The 23,137-nt window shown below is 38.1% G+C and overlaps 1 protein-coding gene across 1 annotated transcript; it reads left to right on the top strand.

Moving 5' to 3' along the window:
• Nucleotides 1-1,140: 1,140 nt before the first annotated feature.
• LOC110918459 lies at nucleotides 1,141-3,498 on the top strand. Its single transcript, XM_022162768.2, has 2 exons — nucleotides 1,141-1,501; nucleotides 3,027-3,498. The coding sequence occupies exons 1-2, from the start codon at nucleotides 1,158-1,160 to the stop codon at nucleotides 3,322-3,324; spliced, it is 642 nt and encodes a 213-aa protein (XP_022018460.1). The 5' UTR covers nucleotides 1,141-1,157; the 3' UTR covers nucleotides 3,325-3,498.
• The last annotated feature ends 19,639 nt before the right edge of the window (nucleotides 3,499-23,137 follow it).

Raw genomic sequence — 23,137 nt, 5'->3', positions numbered from 1 at the left:
TCAGCACCAACATGATAAGAAAGAAATAAGAAAAAAAATATTGCGTGTCTGATGAAGTCAAATGAGCAAAAAAGGCATGATCTGCACATTCAGTTATTATATATCACCTAACGGATTGAGGATTTGTGTTTGTATTATTTATTGGTGAATACCATCGAGAGCTAGAACTGTGATCATGGAGGGACTGATCCCAACGGTTTATAAGAGCATCAAGAGAAGCATGACCGTAAAACAACATTCTAAAAGCTACAACATCGCAGACTTCTACCCCGAAGGATACATTTACAAGTACCCTCAACACCAAGTTTCAACCAAACAAAGCAAGTCCACCAAGAATCGTGTCCACGAGAAGCAACTTGTTCGGTTCAGGAGCCAAAAGCTTTTCTCTTGCATCACTGGAGGTGTCTGAACACTCATGTTGCATGGATTGATTCTAGTATATGTATATTTATCATATTGAATTGTATAGATAGAAGTAGGTTGTTTTTGAAAACATAACTAGGGTCTTTTTATGGTGGGGTTTACGAAATTGCTATAGTCCCTATTCGGGATATCCTCTTTAGTCTTTAGCTATTTGGAATTTGCAATCTGAGGTGAGATATGAGTTTTGTCTTTTTGCTTTTAAGACAAAATCTCGTATGAAATATTGGCAACTCCAAGAAACGATTGCGCTATCTTGATATACAACGATTAAACCCATTTCTCAAACCGCACCAGAAAGACCCTAGTTGTCATCTGCCGTTTGGAAAACAACCTACTTTTTAATAAAACCTTGTCTAATCTGTGATGCTCTTTTGTTTGTTTGTTTGTTTGTTTGTAACAATATATAATTTATTGCTTAGATTTAAGCTCTGAAGGCTGTGAACTTTGTTGATGTTAACTATGTTTGAAATTATTTTATGTTTTCTATGTGGGGATGCTTTGAAAGAAGGGACAGGTGAAAATATAGGGGCGATATAAAATATAACAACATATATATAAACAATAAAAACTAGTCGTTTTCTAACGGTCTTAGGAGCAATGAATGTCACAAAGAGCTCTTTATATATAACAGATTAGCATCATACGCCGAATGAATTTTCATATACATACAAGAACAACACGCATGCGCGAATGTCAGACGCAAGAGAGAGAGAGTGGGGAAAAACCGAGAGCATATGAATATTATACGCGCATTATGCAGCATCATCATCTTGATTAACTTGGCAGTACCACTGGCAAGGGTGCACGCAGGTACCACTCCTCCAACCGTATTAGAAAGCAAGAGATTATGCAACCAGTGCTCCAAATGTGACACCAAAACGTGTCCACCAAGCGAAGCCTACCCTCACATGACAGCTTTTGATAATACCCTCGTTGCTGGTGCATTGCAGTCTGACTATGTTAATGCAAGTGACAGAGGAGTTTACTCGGTCCCAAACATTGTTGGTGGCGAGTCTGCACAGTATAATGCTTATTTTGGATGGAAATCTACCTCTGGCTCGGCTTCTGGCTATCACCGGTTAGTCCTCTAATGACAACTAGATTTTATCATGTGTTGTAAACTTTGAAAAAAGTTAAACTTACAAACAAGAAGATCAATATGCAAAGTAATAAGAATTTTCACTTTTGATGCAAACATTTTCTCGGATTGTGAATATTCAGACACACATATTTCTGTCACCCTTAGTAGTGCAGACCTTCTTTTCTGTAACATGTTCTATTTTCTTCCTTCATATTTTTCTATGATTATTAATATATCCCTGTTTATAAATTACAAGTGTGAACAGCTTACAAGTAAGAAAGAAATCAAATTTGTATTTCTTTTAGAAATGGATTATTTTCAAAATTAATGATGACAAATGGGCCATTTTTTTTCAGTTCTGTGTTTGTCGTTCAAGAAACTATTTTTTTCTTGTGATAAATTTTATAGTTGGTGATATTCGAACTATCAAGGGGAAGTTGCTATATCAGATAGCACTTTCAGCTTCTACAAAACAGAATGCCCCCTCTTAGTATGATATCGTGAGTTGTGTGAAATTTAAGATATCAAAAGTCGCTATTTTAGATATCAACTTACCCATAATCGGAATAAAATTACCGTATCTTTTATTAGGGGAAAGATCCACTAAAAAGTGGATTTTGCCTAAGTAGCCTAAGAAGGATTGTGATGATGACATGTGACACTCCTAATAAGTAGGAATAAAGGGCATTTTGGTCCTTATAAATAGGAGTGAAAATGACATGTTGCACCTCTTTTGTTTTTTAAAAATACAAAAAAAAAATCTAGCACAAAAAATTTAGTACAAAAAAATATAGCACAAAAAATCTAGTACAAAAAAATATAGCACAAAAAATCTAGTACAAAAAATATAGCACGAAAAAATTCAGCAAAAAAATGTAGTATAAAAAAATCCAACACAAAAATTGAGAAAAAAAATTAAGTCAAAAGTTCAGCACAAAAAATTTAGTACAAAAATATAGTACAAAAATCCAGCACAAAAAAATGTTATACAACATAGAAATACAACACATTTTAGTGAGTTTTTTTAGACTTCATTTTTTATATAGCAATATGATACTCAAATTAAAGATAAAAAAACGCTCGATTTTACGGTGAAATTTTATGAAAAAAAATGCCGTAAAAAAGTTATTAACATTTAAAAAATGGGGGTGGAATTTGCATGTGCCTTTCATGTGGAGAGAGAGTCCATAAATAGGATTTTCCCAAGATACCCTTGCACTCCTCCTTTCCCCTACACTTCCATCTTAACATTGATTTGAAAAATGAATGGTTAAGATTCCTTCTCATCCTACTTAGGCAAAATAAACTTTTTATTTGATCTTACCCCTCTTTTATTAAATATAGTGTAAAACCCTTTTTCTTAAGAAAAAAAATCTCCCATAACCTTGTAGGAAAAAGTGTATACATATAGCTTGTTTGTTGTAGTCGACACAACTTTCTAATTGAACTACTTAACAGTATAGATACACACACACTCACCTTATTCAACAGGTTTAACATCTAAACTACTTTGAGATAACAGGTTCAGTAACTACATGGATAAATGCTCAGGAGGAGAGAACTACCTCACAGTCAGCAAGCATGGCAAAGTGAGCCTCCAGTCCTTAACTTCACTGGAAAGCTTGGCATTTGCAGATTGGAAATCAATAGCCCCACCCAAGCAACTGAACCATAGGGAGTTCAGATTCTGGGTCTCTCGCGGTACAGGAAAATGCCTGACCGTGTTCGGAGGGAATTCAAAGAAACGGACGGTGGGTGTAGCCGACTGCAAGTTTGATGGAGCAAACAAGGGCCAACTGTTCGCTTTTCGATTTCATTAGCACAACTCTTTTTGCTGTTGTGGTCACCACAACAAATAAGTTACTTCTGTAACCCGAAAAAAGTCATTGCAGTCTGATCCTACTACTCCTAGTGAAATAACAATTTCACTTCTATATGTCAATCATTTTGTAACATTAATCAATAAACTCCTCTTGAAAACAATTTACAAAGAATATCATTTTGTAAGATCTGTGAAGATCCACAGTTATGGATCACTATATATTAGGTTACAATGAGGCTAGAAAGAAATTTAATCAAATACAATGTCCTAATTACGAAAGAGATAATTAAATTAATCATAACAAACCGGATAACATTAAAAAAAAATTGAAAAGTAAACTTCATTAAACACACCTCCGACCCAAAAGGGCAAAAGGTCAACAAACAACACACCTCCGATCCAAACGGACAGAAGTCATAGAAATTACAACATGTACAAGGAATATTTACACCATTCCTCCCATCTAATAGAATTATAGAAAGACCTATTTTTAACCACCCAAACCCTCTAGATTTAACCTCTCCTAAGATATTTTGCGGGTCGCGCTTAATGTTTTGAAAAAGCACCTCATTTCTTCCTTTCCAAATGCATCGTCTTGTTATTATAATGATACCTTTAATAATCTTCTTAGCTTTCTTCCCCAATTGCAAAAAAAAATATGAGCTTCCATAAGGTCTTTGAACTCGAACACAAAAACTTGGCGGAATATTGCACCACTCACTAAGCCCCATCCAAATTCTATTCAATAACATATAAGCCGTAAATAGGTGACCTGCTCTTTCCTCCTACTCATCACATATAGGACACAAAACTGTCAGGATATTTACATTCCTTCTACTTAAATTCTTCCTAGTTGCTAATCTGTCTAGGTTCGCTTTTCATGCCATGATGTTGCATTTGAGAGGAACCCATTTGCACCATTGAAATGAAGGGATTCCATGGTAATCAGTTAAAATTTTAATTAATTAAAACCCGGTTCAATAAGTAATAGTCAATCAATTAAGCGAGTTAATTAATAAAACGCAGCGGAAAAATAAACAAGTGATCAACAAAACGAAACTCGACAGGATCCAGTTACATGCAAATACAAGCACAGTGATAAGGATATATAACTACCGATGAGAAAGATTTACCTCGGTTAATAACTAACCGGTTGAGACACCGAGGTTCAACGAACACGTGCTAGTTACACGAACTAGCGAAACGCGAGTATAGGCTGGGTGGCGGCGGTGATGGCCGGCGGTAAGCGGCGGCGGCAGTGGCTATGGCCGTGGCGGCATCGGTTGATGTCGGGTCAAAATAAGTCATATTTTATATTAGTTCGCGTCGGTTTTTAGCGTGTTGAGTATATTAATTATTAATTATTATATATTTATAGCGTATAGGTGTTTTGTGTGTAATAGATGCTCTAAAGATGTTTAATGAAGGAAAACAAGCAGAAAGCGAGTTTGACGACGGGTTAATGCAAAGAAAAAAAATCCATCAAGCTTAAACACATAATTTTGATGACATCTCTTGGACGATAGTGGGCATCAATTTTAGAGTATCATTATTTCTACAAAGTCCAATATTAAAAAAAAAAATAGTGCACGTGTGTTTGTGAAAAAAAAAAAAGAAAAATCATCATGGATGGAATTAATCGAGAAAAGTGGCAATACTGGATGTAAAGGAATATTGGAAGCAAATTATAATCCGGAGGAGGTGTGTATATTTAATTCACATGGGCCATTTTCAAAGTGTAATTTTGAGCCGTGATTGCAAACGTGAATAAATTAAGTGGACAAGAACTAAGTGTGCATTATTCAAATTCTATGCTAGTGGGCCGTGAAGCTGTTGAGGCCCAGCAGAACATATACATACAACAAAGTGGGCGTGAATTAAAAAGAAACCAGAAGGAAAAGCTGCATAGGGATTATGAGGAATCTGCAAGTTTGACAACAACTTGGGTTACAAGACAGAGAGGGGCCCAATAGAAGTTAGGTCCGCGATGATGAAAGGAATCAATAAGGGGGACAACCGTCATTATACAAAGAGAGGGACGAATTGGTAGCAGTCTTCACACCCTCTAAGCCATTCCATGAAGTTGAACAATTCGGGATGACAAGCGGTGCCGGGAAGACAAACATATGCGGCTAAACTCCTCGTGACTTCTACCCGGATGAACTTTTGCTTTGTTTTGCATTGAACTTTGTTTACGGATTCTTGTAACTGGTACAGCTTGACCACTTGTGTTGGATTATTGGTAAACGTTTCTTGTGTTTGAATTACTTGTCATTTATTAAGCGTATTGACAACTTTCTTGCGTTGTTAGCGGGTTGGTAAATCGGTGGATAGTTGATACAATCAAACGGGTTATTAGGTTGAATAGCGAATCTTAAAAAACTATCCCTATTAACTAATCAAATTCATTAATTCCAAGGCCATGTCTATGTGATGTTTTAAATCGGTAAACAGGTTTTTATGTTAAACAGGTAATTGGGATTCCGGGTGGAGGTTGCTTCTTCCTAATATTGATAACACTTTTCGTGACAAATTGTGTTTTCTTTTAAATCTACAAACAAACCCCCAATTTAGATAATTTAGTTTTAATTAATTTCTTTAACGCTAACCACAAATTCCCCGTGGATACGATACTCTACTTACGCTATCTACGTAGTTTAATTAGGTTTTTGATTGACACTAGCGACAGTCATCAGCGATGGTTGTTGTGGGTGTTTGAGAGAGTTTTAAAGCAACTTCTTCCAACCCCAAAATGCAAGACCCAACATCCGTTTAAATAGGATATGGAGATCCTTGCATGTATGCTAAGTGGCGGACATGTATATGCATGGGCGACAAGTGGCGAAGGGGCTATGCATGCGCGACAAGTGGTGACGCAAGTGTGGATGCGCGACAAGTGGCAAAGAGGCTATGCATGTGCGACAAGTGATGTAGCATGGGTGCATGTGCGACAAATCGCGAGATGAGTATACCCGTCTCACTCGATCCATGTACCCGTCTCAGTTAATACCCGCAACAAGTTTATTAATTAAGATAAACAATGATATTATTAATAACTATTATTAATAATATGTGATCATAAATATAATTATGATCCGTTTTGCATATCGTTCGTAATTACCAGTTAAACCAGTTAAGTGGATTTTAGTTCGTTGCCCATGGTGTAATTCTTACGGGTCATAACTCGGTGGGCCGCGTTAATTAATCGGACTGGTCCATTTTTCCAACAGTCTCCCACTTGGACGATTTTCGAATAAGTTCGTTAACACTGACAGCCAGAGGCGCTCTAGCTACACATGGTTGCCCCCAACAAGTTTTGACGCGTTAAAATCATTAACCAAAACATCTTGAAGATCCTATTGCAAGACAACGAGCTTATGGTCATCGTTGTTATCTATCCTTTCCGTATAAGACATCAATTGAACAATGAGACATGGATCAGATTCAATCTCACATGGCGTTCAATCATTATCGTTCCCGTTCAAGAATCAAAGTGGTCCAATCAAACACACAGTAAGTTTGGGTAATGCCTTACGCTTCACCATTTTGAATCAACGAGGGCGCCCCGATGTCTAGCTGTTACATATAATGTAAGAGTACATAATCCCACTTTGACTACATACAACTCCCACTGAACTTTAGAACTACTCCCAACCAATGTCTTTATGACTGGCAGTTATGCGACAGCGGTTCACACTGATCAAAGAATAGTCTTTTAGTAAACGAAAGTTCTAGTATGTATCTCAGGTCAGAGGATACTAAATGAGTATACCTAAATCAAAACATCTTATGACTAAGATCCATGAAGATGATCTGATGCGAGTTACATCCAACGTCATTCATAACGAGGTCTATGAGTTTGGAAGTCAACTCCTTGAGTCCAAAGTCAGAATAGTCTTAATTCAGAGTCGTTCCCACAAGTCTGACCGACTACGGATAATTTAGAATACAAGATTCATGGATTAAACGTATTAAAATCGAACACAGTTGTAAGATTCAAAGTTTACATTTAACAAGTAAATCAAAAGTGAATTCAAAAGGTACAACTGTTTGAATGTTCGTACATCCAAATACTAAATCAAAACAAATGGCTAGCTAATCTAAGACTGATAGCATTCCTGTGTAGGTCATGCTTGTCCTAAGTCATCGATTTAGTGAACGGGTCTGCTAGGCTTTGATCTATGTCTACTTTGCTTATTATGATGTCTCCTCGTTCCAGTATTTCCCGTATGTAGTGGAACTTTCTTAGAATGTGCTTGGCCCTGTGATCAGATCTGGGCTCTTTGGCTTGAGCAATGGCCCCTGTGTTATCACAGAACACCTCGATTGATTTCTGAATACTTGGAACAACATTGAGGTTGGTGATGAACTTCTTCATCCAAGCATCTTCTTTTGAAGCATCTGATGCAGCTATATATTCGGATTCTGTGGTTGAATCCGCCACTACACTCTGTTTGGAGCTTTTCCAACAGACAGCTCCACCATTGAGAGTGAATACGAATCCTGATTGTGAGTGAGAATCATCTCGGTCACTTTGAAAGCTAGCATCAGTGTAACACCTTACAGTAAGCTCTTCTTCCACTCCTCCAAACACCAAGAACATATCTTTAGTTCTTCTCAAGTACCTCAAAATGTTCTTTACTGCAATCCAATGGGTAACTCTAGGACTTTGCTGAAAACGACCGGTCATGCTTAAAGCATACGAGACATCAGGTCTAGTACATAACATAGCGTACATGATAGAACCAATCGTTGTCTCAGGTCAGCGAGGACTCACTCACCTACTCCTTATCTAATACTTTCTTCTATCTACTGGGCATATGGAACTACTTCCATTTTCTTAATTTCAATGTCTGTTGAAGGAGATTTCGATTTGTTAAACACGGTTCCTTTAGTCATAGGAACACCTCCTTTCTTAGAGTTTTCCATCTTAAAGTATGTCATCATATTGTCCATGTACGTACTTTGACTTAGCCCTAGAAGCCGCTTAGATCTATCCCTATAGATCTTGATTCCCAGAATGTAAGCAGCTTCTCCAAGATCTTTCATTGCGAAGCAAGATCCCAAATAGTGTTTAACTTCGTTAAGCGTAGGGATGTTATTTCCAATGATTAGTATATCATCCACATACAAGATGAGAAATGATATGGTGCTCCCACTAGCCTTTCTGTCAACACAAGGCTCATCTTCATTCTTGAAAAAACTAAACTCTTTGATTTTCTGGTCGAAACGACGATTCCAGCTATGAGATGCTTGCTTGAGTCCATAAATGGACTTATTTAGTTTGCATACCTTAGTTGGATATTTAGGATCGACAAAACCTTCAGGCTGAATCATATAGACATCTTTAGAGAGATGTCCATTATGAAAAGTGGTTTTGACATCCATTTTCCATATTTCGTAATCATAATACGCAGATATGGCAAGCAATATCCTGATTGATTTAATCATAGCAATGGGCGAGAAGGTCTCATCATAGTCAATACCCTGAGTTTGAGTGAAACCCTTTGCAACTAGCCGTGCTTTATAGGTGTGTACATTTCCATGCATATTGGTTTTTCTCATGAAAATCCATTTACTCCCTACTGCCCGAGATTCGGGGGGTAGCTCAACCAAGTCCCATACTTGATTATCATGCATAGATTGCATCTCGACATTCATGGCTTCTTGCCATTTCTTAGATTCCGGATCTAAGATTGTAGATTTGTAGTTAGCAGGTTCGTCATTAGACTCAGCTACTAATAAGACTTCGGGACCATTTAGATGCCATAGGTATCTATCAGGTTCTTTGCGAATTTTACTACTTCTGCGAACGCTTGTGTTTATGTCTGATTCATTGGCAACAACTACTTATTGATCAGATGGTCCAACTTCATTAGCGGTTGTTTGTGGTTCTCGAACTTCTTCAAGATCAACCACATTATTTCAAGTTCCTCGATTAAGAAGTTCTTCCTCGAGAAAGTGTCCCTTCCGTTTGTCGGAAATAACATTTGCATCGGGATGGTAGAAATAATATCCGCTTCTTTTATGGTATCCGACGAAAACAACCTTTTCGCCTCGAGGATCGAGCTTATCATCAGAATCACTTGTGATGTATGCGTCACATCCTCATACTTTAAGGTATTTCTAATCGGATTTACGCCCATGCCATATCTCATATGGTGTTTTGTTTACCTTTTTAGTCGGATCCAAATTGATTATGCGGGCAGCGGTCATAAGAGCATGACCCCAAAAGTAGTGAGGCAAGTTAGTTCTACACATCATCGATCGAACCATATTAAGTAGAGTTCTCCTTTCACTCACGCCATTAAGTTGGGGTGTGCCAGGTGGAGTGGGTTCTGAAATTATTCCAAACTCTTTCAGATGATTGAGAAACTCAAAGCTGATGTATTCGCCACCTCAATCTGATCAAAGTACTTTTATCTTTCTAGAAAGCTGGTTTTCTACTTCGTTTTGAAACTCTTTGAACTTTTCAAAAGTTTCCATCTTATGCTTCATAAAATAGACATAAGCCTATCGAGTATAATCGCTGATAATAGTAACGAAGTATCTTTCATGGTTTCTAGTCATGGTTCTGAAAGGGCCACATACCTCAGTGTGAACGAGTCCTAGCAGACCATTGGCCCATTCACCAACACCGGTGAAGGGGTGCTTTATGAGTTTGCCAGCTAAGCAAGATTCGCAATCATCAAAGGAGTCCTATCCAGTGGATTCAAGAATCCCCTCGGATTGGTGCCGTTTCATGCGTGCCTTACTTATGTGGCCAAGTCTATAAGTCCATAAATATGTTTCATTCATACCAGCTTTGTTACGCTTAGAAAGATAATATATGTTATTACTTGTTTGAACATCAATCTCATAAATGCCATTTCGAGGTTTAGCCTCAAAATAAAAGATACCATTCAACTAGGCGGAAATAGAAATACCATTAAAAACGTACTTGAATCCTTGTTCAAACAACGAAGAAACCGAAATAATGTTTCTAGTTAAACCAGGTGCAAATAAACAGTTATTCAAAGTAACTACAAGGCCAGAAGGACATGAAAAACAAAATGTTCCAGTTGCCAGCACTAGAACTCTCTTTCCATCACCTACTATGAGTTCCATGTCGCCTTGTTCCAGTTTCTTCCACTTTTCAAGCTCCTGCATGACATTAATGATGTGGTAACCACATCCGGTATCAAATACCCATGTGATGCTGGGAACAGTAAAAAGTTCAATAACATAAATGAGAATACAATAAGAAGTGCCAACGTTATTGGCCTTCTTCGCCTTCAGCGTGGCTAGATACTGTGGGCAGTTTCTTTTCTAGTGCCCCATTTGGTTGCATTCAAAGCACTGACGCTCCTTAGGAAGGTGTGGTTTTGCAACATGCTTGTTGTTGGTGGCATTTCTAGCAGCAACAACAACCTTTCTCTTGCATTTGCTCTTATGATCTCTTTTCTTATTATTGGGCTTCTTAACACCACCAGACTTAACCATTAGAACTTGGTTGGTTTTTTTTGGAATGTTCATCTTGGCCATTTTGAGCATACCATGTAGCTCAGGCACATTCTTCACCCAAGCATTCATATGATAGTTCATAATGAACTGGTCATATGAGCTAGGGAGAGAGTTCAAGATGATGTCCGCTGTCATTTGATCTTTCAGGGGATAACCAAGTTTGTTCATTTGGCAATGTATCATTTCATCTTAAGCACATGAGTACTTTTACATGATATTCCAGCATTTTACAGCTTATGAGTTGTTCAATGGTATCACATCGCTCCTGTGTAACACCTCACAAAAGCATGTCCAATATAGTGGTGACACGTGTCCTAAACCCTGATCGTTATTAAAGATAACAGGAGGGACTAAAACTGTCAAACAATGTAAAGATGTAATTTGAAGGACCAGAAGCGTAACATGCCAAACTTGTGCCTCTGAATGACTTTATATAATGTTCGTATTCGATATTGAATAAATTGTCGGACACTAGAAGCCGTTTGTGCTTAAAAATAAAAAGTTACGAAACACAAGGGTTAAAAGTGTCAACATGTTAATTCTTACCTCTGAGTGGCCTTTTAACATTCCCGAAGCTTTGTAATATATTATTATATCCTCATGAATATCTGATAAAGATTTCATAAAGATCCGGTTCAAAATTGTGATGTAAATTGAAGTTTCCAAGAATAGGGGTTAAAAGTGTAAAAATATGAATTCTTCATTCGGGAGCCATTTACAATATGTCCAAGACTTACAAATACATGGCTACACTCCCTAGAACACCCCTGACCTGATTACACTGACCATGCATGCTGAAAATGTCAGATTATCAAGTGATAAGAGTGCAGGGACTGAACATGCAACAAAACAAAAGATTTTTGAATTCGGCAGCCTTGCGTGGCGCGCCAGGGTTGGCCTGGCTTGGCGCGTGGCGCGACGGGGAGCATTTTTCAGCAGAACTGGCACCTGCCAGCATGCATGACCTGAAATCTGTTCTGGATTTTCTGCAACCTGTAAACGTAAACAACAGCATGCAACTGGTTTCTAAAAACCACTAAGCACATGTATGCATCAGATTTCACCTGGGGGACACTTGCTTTGATCTTAGAACATTCAAATCACTATAAATAGGCCTCATGTCTTCACTTGAACTTGCACAAATCAAAGAATTTCTCAAACAAACTCTCAAAACAAGTTCTCTGGAGCAACCTGGTCATTAAGGAGGATCTAATAGTTCAAACTTTCGTGCTAAGGACCATTGTAAGTGTTCTTAGTTTCTGTAGTTAAGCTTTTGATAGTTTAACGACCGAAAGTCAAAGTTAGCGTAATTCTGCTTTGACTTTGTGATTAATCACTAACGGTCCAGCCATTATTCGAATTGAAAGTGGCTTTGTGTTGGTAATTATGTAGGTATTAACCCCTTAAAAGGGCACCTCCTAATTATCACATTTACTTGGTCAATTGTCGGGTCAAACTTCTTAACAGAAAAGTCAAACGAGTCAGTTTTTTTCAAAATAAATCATAACTGATAATGTAGAGGCTATAAATTACATTTTATCATTTAAACAACTTGGTAAATAATATAAGAACATGTTTAGGCATGTTCAACCCGACAATTCTGAGTTTAGGCTCGGTTCGCAACCGAAAGTCGCAAAAGTAGACTTTTGCTTTGACTTTCATTTTTGACCCAATTTAGCTTAGTATTAGTTATGCCTTAGGGTTCCTTTGGGACCATATTATATGCTAGTATAACTCTCTGAAGTTATACTACATGGTTCCTTACAAATCATACATTTCATGCATGTTTCCGTTATTTGCTTATAATTGACCATTTTGCCCTTTTAACATTAAAACGAGATTTTTGAAAATGTGAGAGGACAAAAATATTTATTATTGAATTATAAGTATGTCCTAAAAATTTGACACCCATTTCTGGTCTAAAATAAGAGTTATGCACAATATCGTAAAACGAAAGCTTTTTGTTAATTAAATGGCATTTTTGGCATAAATCATATTTAAACCCAATTTTTGGCACCAAACTTGCCACCTACTGTTAAGATATAATATTTAGGCATTTTTTGGAAATTTTTGTTAAATTTTAAACTGATCATAACATAGAGTTCTTGCATGGACTCGGTAATTGACGATAATGCCCTTTTCGCTAATAAAATGAGTTTTACACATCCTTTACATGTCAAACCTTTATCCACAGATTTTATATTTTAGATAAAATATTTTGAGCAGTTAAGACTGATGAAAATCTCAGATTTCCTTAAATAACCCGAATATCGTCAAATACCGACTTTTATGCGATTTAGGCGCATAATATGGTTTAAAACCATATTTAGCACCTAAGACTTGTTACCTACTGATGTTGTAAATAAATTTTTCTACTTTAACAGTAAGTACAAGTCTGGAACTCAGATTTCCAAATTTGACCCTTAAAGCATATGTGAAATGACCAAAATGCCCATACGTGCATAGTTTGGCCATAAAAGATAAAATTCACATATGTGTGGTATCTTACTGATATAACTTGTTAAAATAAATATTTTTACTGTTTGTTTCAGACCAGAACCTCATATATCCATTTAACCTCTTTTATAAACTTTAAAATGACTAAAATACCCCTACGGGGCTTAAATCGATTTTAAATTCGTTTTGGGCATAATGGAAGATATCCTACTGATATCACAACATATTTTAAGCATAATAATTTATGGAACTTGTTCATGACTCATCCGGTTACCCGTTATGCATATACGCGTTCGGTACGGTTTATGTAACTAGTTTGCATAAATTAACCGAAACGGGTCAAATCTTATCATTTTTACTTCAAAATCCAGAATGTATTCAGTTTACCCATTTTATACAAGTCCTCATACTTGTTGGGTCTAAATCACATTCGAATCCGGTCTTCGCTTAATCTTGCGTTTTGAACCGTATACATTTCTTTAAAACTAACCGGTCTAAGTTATAACTTAAATAAGACCCGCTAGGAATCTAATAGGTTATTAAAACCTTCATTCCAGATTAGGAGCCCAGTAAAAGCTACTTGTACTTGCTGATTTGATATACGGCTGGGAATAAAATCATATTTTAGCTCAAGTAAATACTTTTAACTTATTTTCCATTATATGGGCTTGGGATACGGTATTATAATAATACCGCTTGGTCGGGTATTGAATGTTTAATCAATTAGTGATTAAACCATAGAGATAACCCGTTTTAATCTGTCTTGTTTGATGCAATTCCTTTGGGGGGGTTAATGACCATGTCCTGGATATCCTCGGCTCATTCATTAGAAATGGCCACGGCTTAACCACGGGGTGTAGGCATACACCTGACAATTGTGTATGTAAAAATGGTATCTCACTCTTTTGTGGGCCTATACTTGTGGCGTGTCTATTAATCTAATCCGGCTCTTCTAACCGGGTCCTGAATGGACGACAAACATATAAATCTGTATACAAGATTATTTTAAATAATTGTCCCAAGTTATAAAAGAATATTTATGCCTTGTGCATTTAAATCAATTTTATAAACATTTTTCAAAAGAGTCAGTTAATTGTATTTACCGGTGTAAACTGACGTATTTTTCAAAAAGGTTAAGTGCAGGTACTACGCGTAATGGGCTGGAAACTCCGAGTATTAAATAAAGAGCCTTGCAAGCTATTAATACTTTAAGTCTGTTGAACAATATTTTCTTTTGTTTTAGATCCGCCTATGGATCCATCTTACAACCGTTGTGTAATATTTTATTATACTTTCATTTCGGTTTGTAATTTTACTTTAGACTTCCGTTGTCCATTAAACTGTGATAATTGACTATGATGATATCAACTACGTCACGATACTCCCCACCGGGCCCACCGGTAATACGTGGAAATCTCGGGGTGTGACAGGTTGGTATCAGAGCCAACATTGAGTGAATTAAACACTAGCCTTTTTGTGTTTAATCTCAATGACACAGTTTGCACATTCCCTGACTTCCGAGTCTAGGCAAATGACTTAGGACTAATCCTAATCTTAATTGTTTTCTCTTTGTTTGTTTCTTTTGTTTGTTTTGACAAGAACTAAGACAAAATGCCGCCACGTGTCAGAGGCCGAGGGGGAAGGGGAAAGGCCCCAGTTTTGACGAGAAATGATCGCGAAGCTGGGCCATCCCACCGGCGAAACCCATCAGTGACCTTTAGCTCTAGTCCCCATGAGGATTGGAGAACTTATCTAGAACCTGCGAGACGCTCTGTCTCGCTCAGTTCCTCAGCGTCATATCACGATTCATTCGGGCTCCATCAGCACAACGAGTCCGACCACTCTCATCACTCCTTCATCCCGTTGCATCGGTTGAGTTCGCACCGTGCCTTTTAGGACCCGACCCCATACTTCCAAAGCCGGTTCAATCCAGTGAACCAGGTGCAAGAACCAGAGGGTCCAAACCCTTTGGGACCAGTTGACCACTATCCTGAAATGCAGGATATGGAAATGGATGATGACCCCGATCCTGAGATGCCACCAACTGGGACGCCCACGCATTCCATTGAGATATCCAGCGGATCATCATTTCATGGTTCGCCATACAGGGGCCCAGACATCTTTGCTGAAAGATGGGCCACATACAAGTGGGAGTACACTCCCTCTCACCATGACTCACCACCACACCATCAGGTCCCTTCTGAGGACCCGCATCTCCAGGCGGTCACGCCACCACCACCACCACAGCAAGAACAGCAATGTGACAACTTGAGTTTCCGACATTTCACTTTTGAATTTATTGCATGATGACTGTTAATTGTTTGATTAATTACTTTGTAACCGTACACTGTACATGGGGTTATAGTTCAGATAATTGTTTGTTTGTGCATGCTTATGTGTTTGGATGTTTACGTGTATGCGTTGTGACATACTTAAGTAACATGGTAACCCACTAGACGAAACGAGTAGACGAAACAAGAGTGGTTGCCGTTAAACAGCCCGACGAAACACTGATGTGTTTCGCCATAGCACATCACAACGAAACACATTTCGCCACCCTTTGATTCGTCGAAGCAAAATGTCTCGCCGGCCCAAAGCCCAGTATAGGCCCAAACCTTATACGTAATTATATAATTAGTTTAGGTGAGCGGTTACCAAAAACTCTAAAAAAAACCCTAGATCTCTCCATCCCTGCAACCGACGGCATCAACATCACCAGTGAATCATTCGGACCCTTTGTTCAAGTTACCATACATCTCGGTCAGTAAACGGAATCATTACTACTTTAATTATGATTGATCAATATTCTTAGCTTTGCATGTGTGTTGTCTTGAGAAGGTAACCCATCGGATAAGGATCCTTCATAATTGACGGCTATTATTCTTATACTTGCGTGTAATTGTCAGAAGCATGTGTGTGTTATTTGAGTTTTAAATTGCATATGCGGAGTGCCCACTGGTTGAATTGTCGGCTGCCTCATTGTTGGTCCAATAAAAAAAAAATAATAATAAATAAATAGAACACACTAAATACTCAAATATATCAGAGGTCAATTGTGCATTCATGTGATATCTTTTATATATTGCCGGCCACCATATGTAGTAGTGATCATATAAATATGTGTGCATGTAAATGGCGGCCATGTGTATTAGGATTGTTGATCTCATCTTACAACGTGCACCTCCCAATCATGTTAGCAGACTAGTCAAAAGTGCTTGTAGCCTTTATGTTGGCACATGCAAAAGTAAATGTTAATTGATGATGTTGAAATTCATTTTTTTTGTCAAAGGGAAATCAGTAGCATATCTACTTGATTGGTAGTAATGGGCGGTCAAGCATGTGGGTGTGATTAAGAAAAAATCATTTTTGACAAAGGAAATTTCTTGTGCCTATTCCGATTGGTGGGATAGGCGGTTCAATGAAGGGCATTGGTTGTTTGTAACGGCCCACTAATACTTGAATGCCAACCGGTTATTTTTATTAAGAGTTAGTATTGTTGTTGTTGAGTTGGGACGAAACAAAAGTATCGGCGAATCACCGGTTGACGAAACTGAATTGGCGAAACAAAGTGTTTCGCCAAGACCCATTGCGACTGAACAACTTTGGCGAAACAGAAGTGTTTCGTCGGAGAGGGGTCACGGTGAAATAGGGGGCGTTTCGCCGATTGGTTAATCTGCACAATAACTTGGTTAGTATCTGTTAAAAATTTACTGGAATTATTAACAATAGTTAGCTGATACGTATGACTTATATGATTCAGAATACGTGCTATGTGCTACTTGGTAATTGCTTATGTGCTATTTTATTCGATGGTATGTGCATGCATGAACTTCGAGAATATAAACTGACTACGTATACGTGCACTCTAGGACTTGATTGATTAACTGTGAGCACATAACTTAGCATACCGAGCAAACCAAGGTGAGTTCACACTCTTACTTAGGCATGGGATTCCCAAGGCTTGGGAATGGGATTTAAAGGATAAGGTGGAATAGATTCATACGGACACTATTACTAGACTACCATACCATCGTCCTCGGTTGTGCAGGATACATACGTAAAACCTACGTATACTTATGCTACTCACTGTCCTCAGGTTGCGAAGGACACTCACGTAAAACCTACGTGAACTTATACTCATTACTGCCTCGGTTGTGTCAGGCACTTACGTAAAACCTACGTAAACCCCCACGTACCCCTATCCTCGGTTGTGAAGGATACTTACGTAAAACCTACGTAAACTTGTACGTATTACTGTTCTCGGGATATGTAGAACACTTATGGTTACGAATAGTCTAGTGGTTATACAACATGGGAAGCCCCCACCAATAGAACGTACTATCGGCCCAGTAGAGCCACATGTTACAAACGAACTTACTATTACGCATTTACTTTCTGTGAACTCGCTCAACTAGTTGTTGATCCTCTGTTACATGCCTTGCAGGTCGTTAGATACATGGAGCTTGCACAGGGAGGAGCTGGTCGTTGTGGGCTCGGATCGTGATTGTTTGTTAAACACTTTATGACATTACATACTTATTTATGTTGGGTTTTATCTATACGCTTCCGCTAAACAGTGATTACCTACTTATGTTTTGGAACACCTTTCATATTGGTGATTGAATGGCATTTACTTTTACTTATTAATTACATGTTCAATATGATTGGTGGCTTGATCCTGGTCAGTCACTCTCCCAAGCGGTGATACTCCGCAGGTGGATTTTGGGGGTGTGACAGATTGGTATCAGAGCCAGGTTATAGAGAACTTGGTTTTAATATGGGAAAACGTTTTTGTTAAAACCAGACTATAACCAGAACAGTGCTCTCAACGATCCACAACGACGCTTCGCTCCACATGCAAGACTCAACATCCTAGGTAATAAGGTTTATGTTTATTGCCTACTTGCTAGAATTACATAGAACTTTGCTCGTGGTATGCTTAGATTACATTGCTCACTACTTGTTATTGCTTGAGAACATTTGTGTGCTTACACTCTTCTGTCATCGCTCTATTCGCGAACCTTTCTCACTTATGTTGCCTTTTGTCACACCCCGACCACGTAGAACATACAAAACGTGGCGGAAACGTCGGGGAGTGTTGTAACAGAATCAATTGTTTCAAATCCATGGCAAATGAAGTTTCGTTTTATAAATCAAACATGAAAGTTTACATTGTCTAAACAAGAAACAAAGTGTACATAACATAAATTAACTAGTTCTTGTCTCGTTTTAAGTCACTAAGGCACAGGTCCGCCTAAGTATGTCTTGATAAGTCCTATGCATCATCTCCTGAAAACACATGTGAAAATAGGTACGTCAGCATAAAAATGCCTGTGAGATACATTGGTTTTGTGAAAACGGAATTCATGACTTGTGTTTGAGAAAATGTTTAGTCATGAACCTTGTAATTTGCTTTGTCTTGTAAATGATTTGAAAAACGGTAAGATCAAATGATATGTATAAATAAGAGAACACTGTATGGTTAAACGGATAACCATGTAAAATGAGTTTGTATAAGATAAGTCGTTTGTAAAACAATGTCTCGTGAAAAGTGTGTTATTTGTATAAAATGTCATATGTCTCAAATTGAAATGATTCAAATAACGCTACGATATGTAATACCATACAAACACTTATATATAGGAAGTACCAGCGGCGTATCCACCATGCTTGTATCATATTACACACGCCTCGTTACTTAATCACTTACTCAAACCAAACCATCAGAATGAAATGATTAACAATTGTGGAAATGTTTATGTATAGTCAAGTGTCTAATGTCAAATGTAAATCATGTCAACGGATACAACTGGTTTACACGGTTCAATGGTTACAAACGGTTCATATAATCGAAGGGTTAAGACGGTTCACATAGTCAAATGGTTACAACGGTTCAAAATGTAGTATAATGTGTTCATATGCTGGATGAGCATATGCAACAGAAATGCAATGTGAAACAATGTACTACGTATGCACACAATGGGCGTACGTAGCATGAAATGTATTGTAGAGTACAACGGTTCAAAATGTAGTATAATGTGTTCATATGCTGGATGAGCATATGCAACAGAAATGCAATGTGAAACAATGTACTACGTATGCACACAATGGGCGTACGTAGCATGAAATGTATTGTAGAGTACAACGGTTCAAAATGTAGAATAATGTGTTCATATGCTGGATGAGCATATGCAACAGAAATGCAATGTGAAACAATGTACTAAGTATGCATACAATGGGCATACATAGCATAAACATAATGAAATCATGTACTATATATGTACTATCGAACATAGCAGTATATGATGTGAAAACCGGAAAGCATGAAAGTAGCAAGTAGGCACATGTGTTTCACCCCAAAACAGTTTGGAAAACAGTAAAAGAGGGGTTCAATGTACTCACCTGAGATTGCTTTGGAGTTCTTGTATAATAACCAGATAATGCTAAAGATCACGGGATATCAAACGGCACCTAATAGGTAGCTATGTTAATATACCGGACAAAATCGGAAGGATCGGATAGTACGCGGGTTCGTAAACCAAACGAGTATGGAGACTCGTGTAATATGGTTTAACAAAGCCTACATACTAAAATGAAACTTAACCTAAGTGCTTACGGTCCATCACGACCTGTTTAGGTAGCTTATGCTACCTTACGCGTCATTCGCGTAGAATGCGTCTGGAACGCCTAACATCGTGACCACAAGGCATAACCTTGGAAGGTTATAGCTATGGTCACCTAATGTGTTTGGTCGGATCCTAATGATCGACCAAATGGGTCGGGTTCGAAAGTATAAGCGATTGTTTAGATCGCTTACCTTACGACCCTATATAAGCATTATACTAAAAGTGACGAGCTAAGCATGTTAGAACATGCTTAACTAAGTTTAGAAAACAGCTTTGGCATCAAAACAAACGGTTTTGATGCTCACGAGTAGTTTGGTTACAAAATACGCGAGAATGCGCATTTTGGCCGAAACTACGACTCGTCACTGAGCCTAGATAACGTGGTGATCAGTAGGTATAGTCACTACGGACTATAACCATCGTGATCACGCTCACGTTATGAAGTTCCATGAACTTTGCATCGACCATAAGCTGGTCAATGCAGAAAGTCAACAAAATGTTGACTTTCGGACTCGAAAAGTGAATAAAAGAACGAAAGAAGACTTACGGAGGGTCCTCGAATGCTAATCTAGACCAAAATGGCTCAGGTATGAAACAATGGTTCCAACTTAGAGCCTTTAGATCAGATTGTGTGGGTTTTGGAACAAGGGGGGGGGTATTTATAGGAAAAGTGGAACCGTTAGGATCGTTTATCGAATATCGTGCCACGATCGGGTGCGTACACTTGTCAAAAATGTGGTGGTTACTGAAAATGGCCTTTGGCCTTTGATTGGGTGAAAGGGCATTGCCCCTTGATCGAACGAAAGGCCAACTGCATTGATTAGAAACATTGAATCTGGTCTGACAGTCTCACGCGGCCCGCCTCAACATTTAGGCAAAACTCACGCGGGCCGCCTGAAGCTTCTGATCTGCACATACTTTTAAAAATGGCAGTTTTGGTCCCTGTTGCGTATTTAAGCCATTTCCGACACTTCTAAGGCCCGTAAAGCCAATTTTAAGGCCCTAAAATGTTGCCTAAGCATTGTGGACATGAAACATGCTCAAAAATGTTCCGGATGTTGGTTCGTTTGGTCGTACGAACGCGATGTTCGCTTAATTACGACGGAATGCGCATAAGCGCGAAAAACGATCCAAATGACGCGACGAACGGATTTTTCTTATGCCAAACACTAAGGCATAATATAAGGATGCTTACATAAATTTTTGGATGTCCGGATGTATTCAGAACGTAAGTTATGCGCGAAAGTGCAAACTTGTGCACTTTTTGACACTTTTAGTCCCTGAATGATCCAAAAGTTTGTTTTAGCATACCAAACACCTCAAAGCCTATTTCTAAGCTATGTAAAGGATATTTAGGGTATGTTTAACTTATGGACATGTTCCGGAATGTTCGTTACAGTTCAAATTGGCATACTTTCGCAGTTTGTCAAGTTTAGTCCCTGTAAGCGAATTAACTTGTTTTTGCTATACCAAAGCCTTCAAAACTTATTTCTAAGTTATGTAAAGGTTATTTAAGGTATGTTGAGTATATGTTGATGTTCCGGAGTATTTGTCACATTAAACTGAGTACGTTTACACACCAGTTTGCGTATAATGCTCTAGAAAGCAATGTAGAGTTTGAAATTGAACAATAATTGATATGTGCAAAACATACACATATTTATACAAGATCCCAAGTATGAAATACAATATTTCATCAGCTTGGTATTTGTTTGATGGTCGCGGTGACACAGGTGTCACAGTCCCCCCTACTTTAGGAAATTTCGTCCCGAAATTTATTCGTAGGAGTCTATTTGTGACCTTGCCAAATAACCACCAGCGATATGTAAGGCAATATTCTGTCATTTCCTTAACGGTTATTCCTCAGAAACGAATATGAACAGACGGAGTCATTTTCCTCAACGAGTATTCTTCGGAAATGGAAATGACGGAATAAGCAAACGGATGTTCATTTTCTCAATGGACAAATCGTCAGAAACGAAAATGAACTAACGGAGTCATCTTCAACGGTTGCTTCCTCGGAGTTGGAAATGAAGGATTTCACAACGGATATTCATTTCCTCAACGGATAAATCTTCAGAAACGAAAATGAACAGACGGAGTCATTTTCAACGGTTGCTTCCTCAGAGTTGGAAATGAAGGATTACACAACGGATATTCATTTCCCCAACGGATAAATCGTCAGAAACGAAAATGAACTAACGGAGTCATTTTCAACGGTTGCTTCATCAGAATTGGAAATGAAGGATTACACAACGGATATTCATTTCCCCAACGGATAAATCGTCAGAAACGAAAATGAACTAACGGAGTCATTTTCAACGGTTGCTTCATCAGAATTGGAAATGAAGGATTACACAACGGATATTCATTTCCCCAACGGATAAATCGTCAGAAACGAAAATGAACTAACAGAGTCATTTTCAACGGTTGCTTCATCAGAATTGGAAATGAAGGATTACACAACGGATATTCATTTCCTCAACGGATAAATCTTCAGAAACGAAAATGAACTAACAGAGTCATCTTCAACGGTTGCTTCCTCAGAGTTGGAAATGAATAGGGTTAACTCTAGACACATGACAGAACTTGCTGTGATTTCTGTGCACTAAATTCCATAATTATGTATGCATCCATAATTACGTAATCCCTTGCACAGTCCGCACAGTTTGTTTTGTAATGTTTTGGGGAAGGATATCAAACTTGTGATGAGGGTGACTAGACTTCCATCGGTTCCTTTTAATTAGATCGACAGGGGATCTTCTTAGTTAGGCCACCAAAGAGTCCTTTCAGCTATATCATCACATGATATCCTTATCCAGATTTTTGGATGAATCTGTTTAACTAGACCACTCAAGGGTCTAATTATGAAGTAGTACTTTATAATCCGAGGGACTTAACTATAACATGGAAGTCCATTGAGGATTTCAAGTAATACCCCTGGGTATCCTACGATGAATCTCTTGTACAAGGATATGTAAGATTCTACGAGGATTTGGATAGCATAATTTGGATCACACAACAACACATAAGGGAACACATAAGCACAAAGTCACATACTTGTTTAACTTGATCATAATTTGTTTTTAACTTGTTATTGATTGAATACGGATATGGAAACCAATCGACGGGTCTCAATGTTCACTGGAATCTATCTGAGAAGATAGGAAGATCTCCCAAAATTTGATTTTTGATTACAAGGAATCACCACATTCGAATTAAGGT

Source organism: Helianthus annuus, chromosome 16, assembly GCF_002127325.2.
Source record: "Helianthus annuus cultivar XRQ/B chromosome 16, HanXRQr2.0-SUNRISE, whole genome shotgun sequence".
Taxonomy (NCBI): domain Eukaryota; kingdom Viridiplantae; phylum Streptophyta; class Magnoliopsida; order Asterales; family Asteraceae; genus Helianthus; species Helianthus annuus.
Note: the sequence above shows the minus strand (reverse complement) of the source record. Positions and strands in the feature narration are given on the sequence as shown.

Coding starts and splice junctions, on each gene's coding strand:
- LOC110918459 (XM_022162768.2), top strand. CDS start 1,158: ATGAATATTATACGCGCATTATGCAGCATCATCATCTTGATTAACTTG. Junction 1,502..3,026: donor TCGGCTTCTGGCTATCACCG/GTTAGTCCTCTA, acceptor TTGAGATAACAG/GTTCAGTAACTACATGGATA.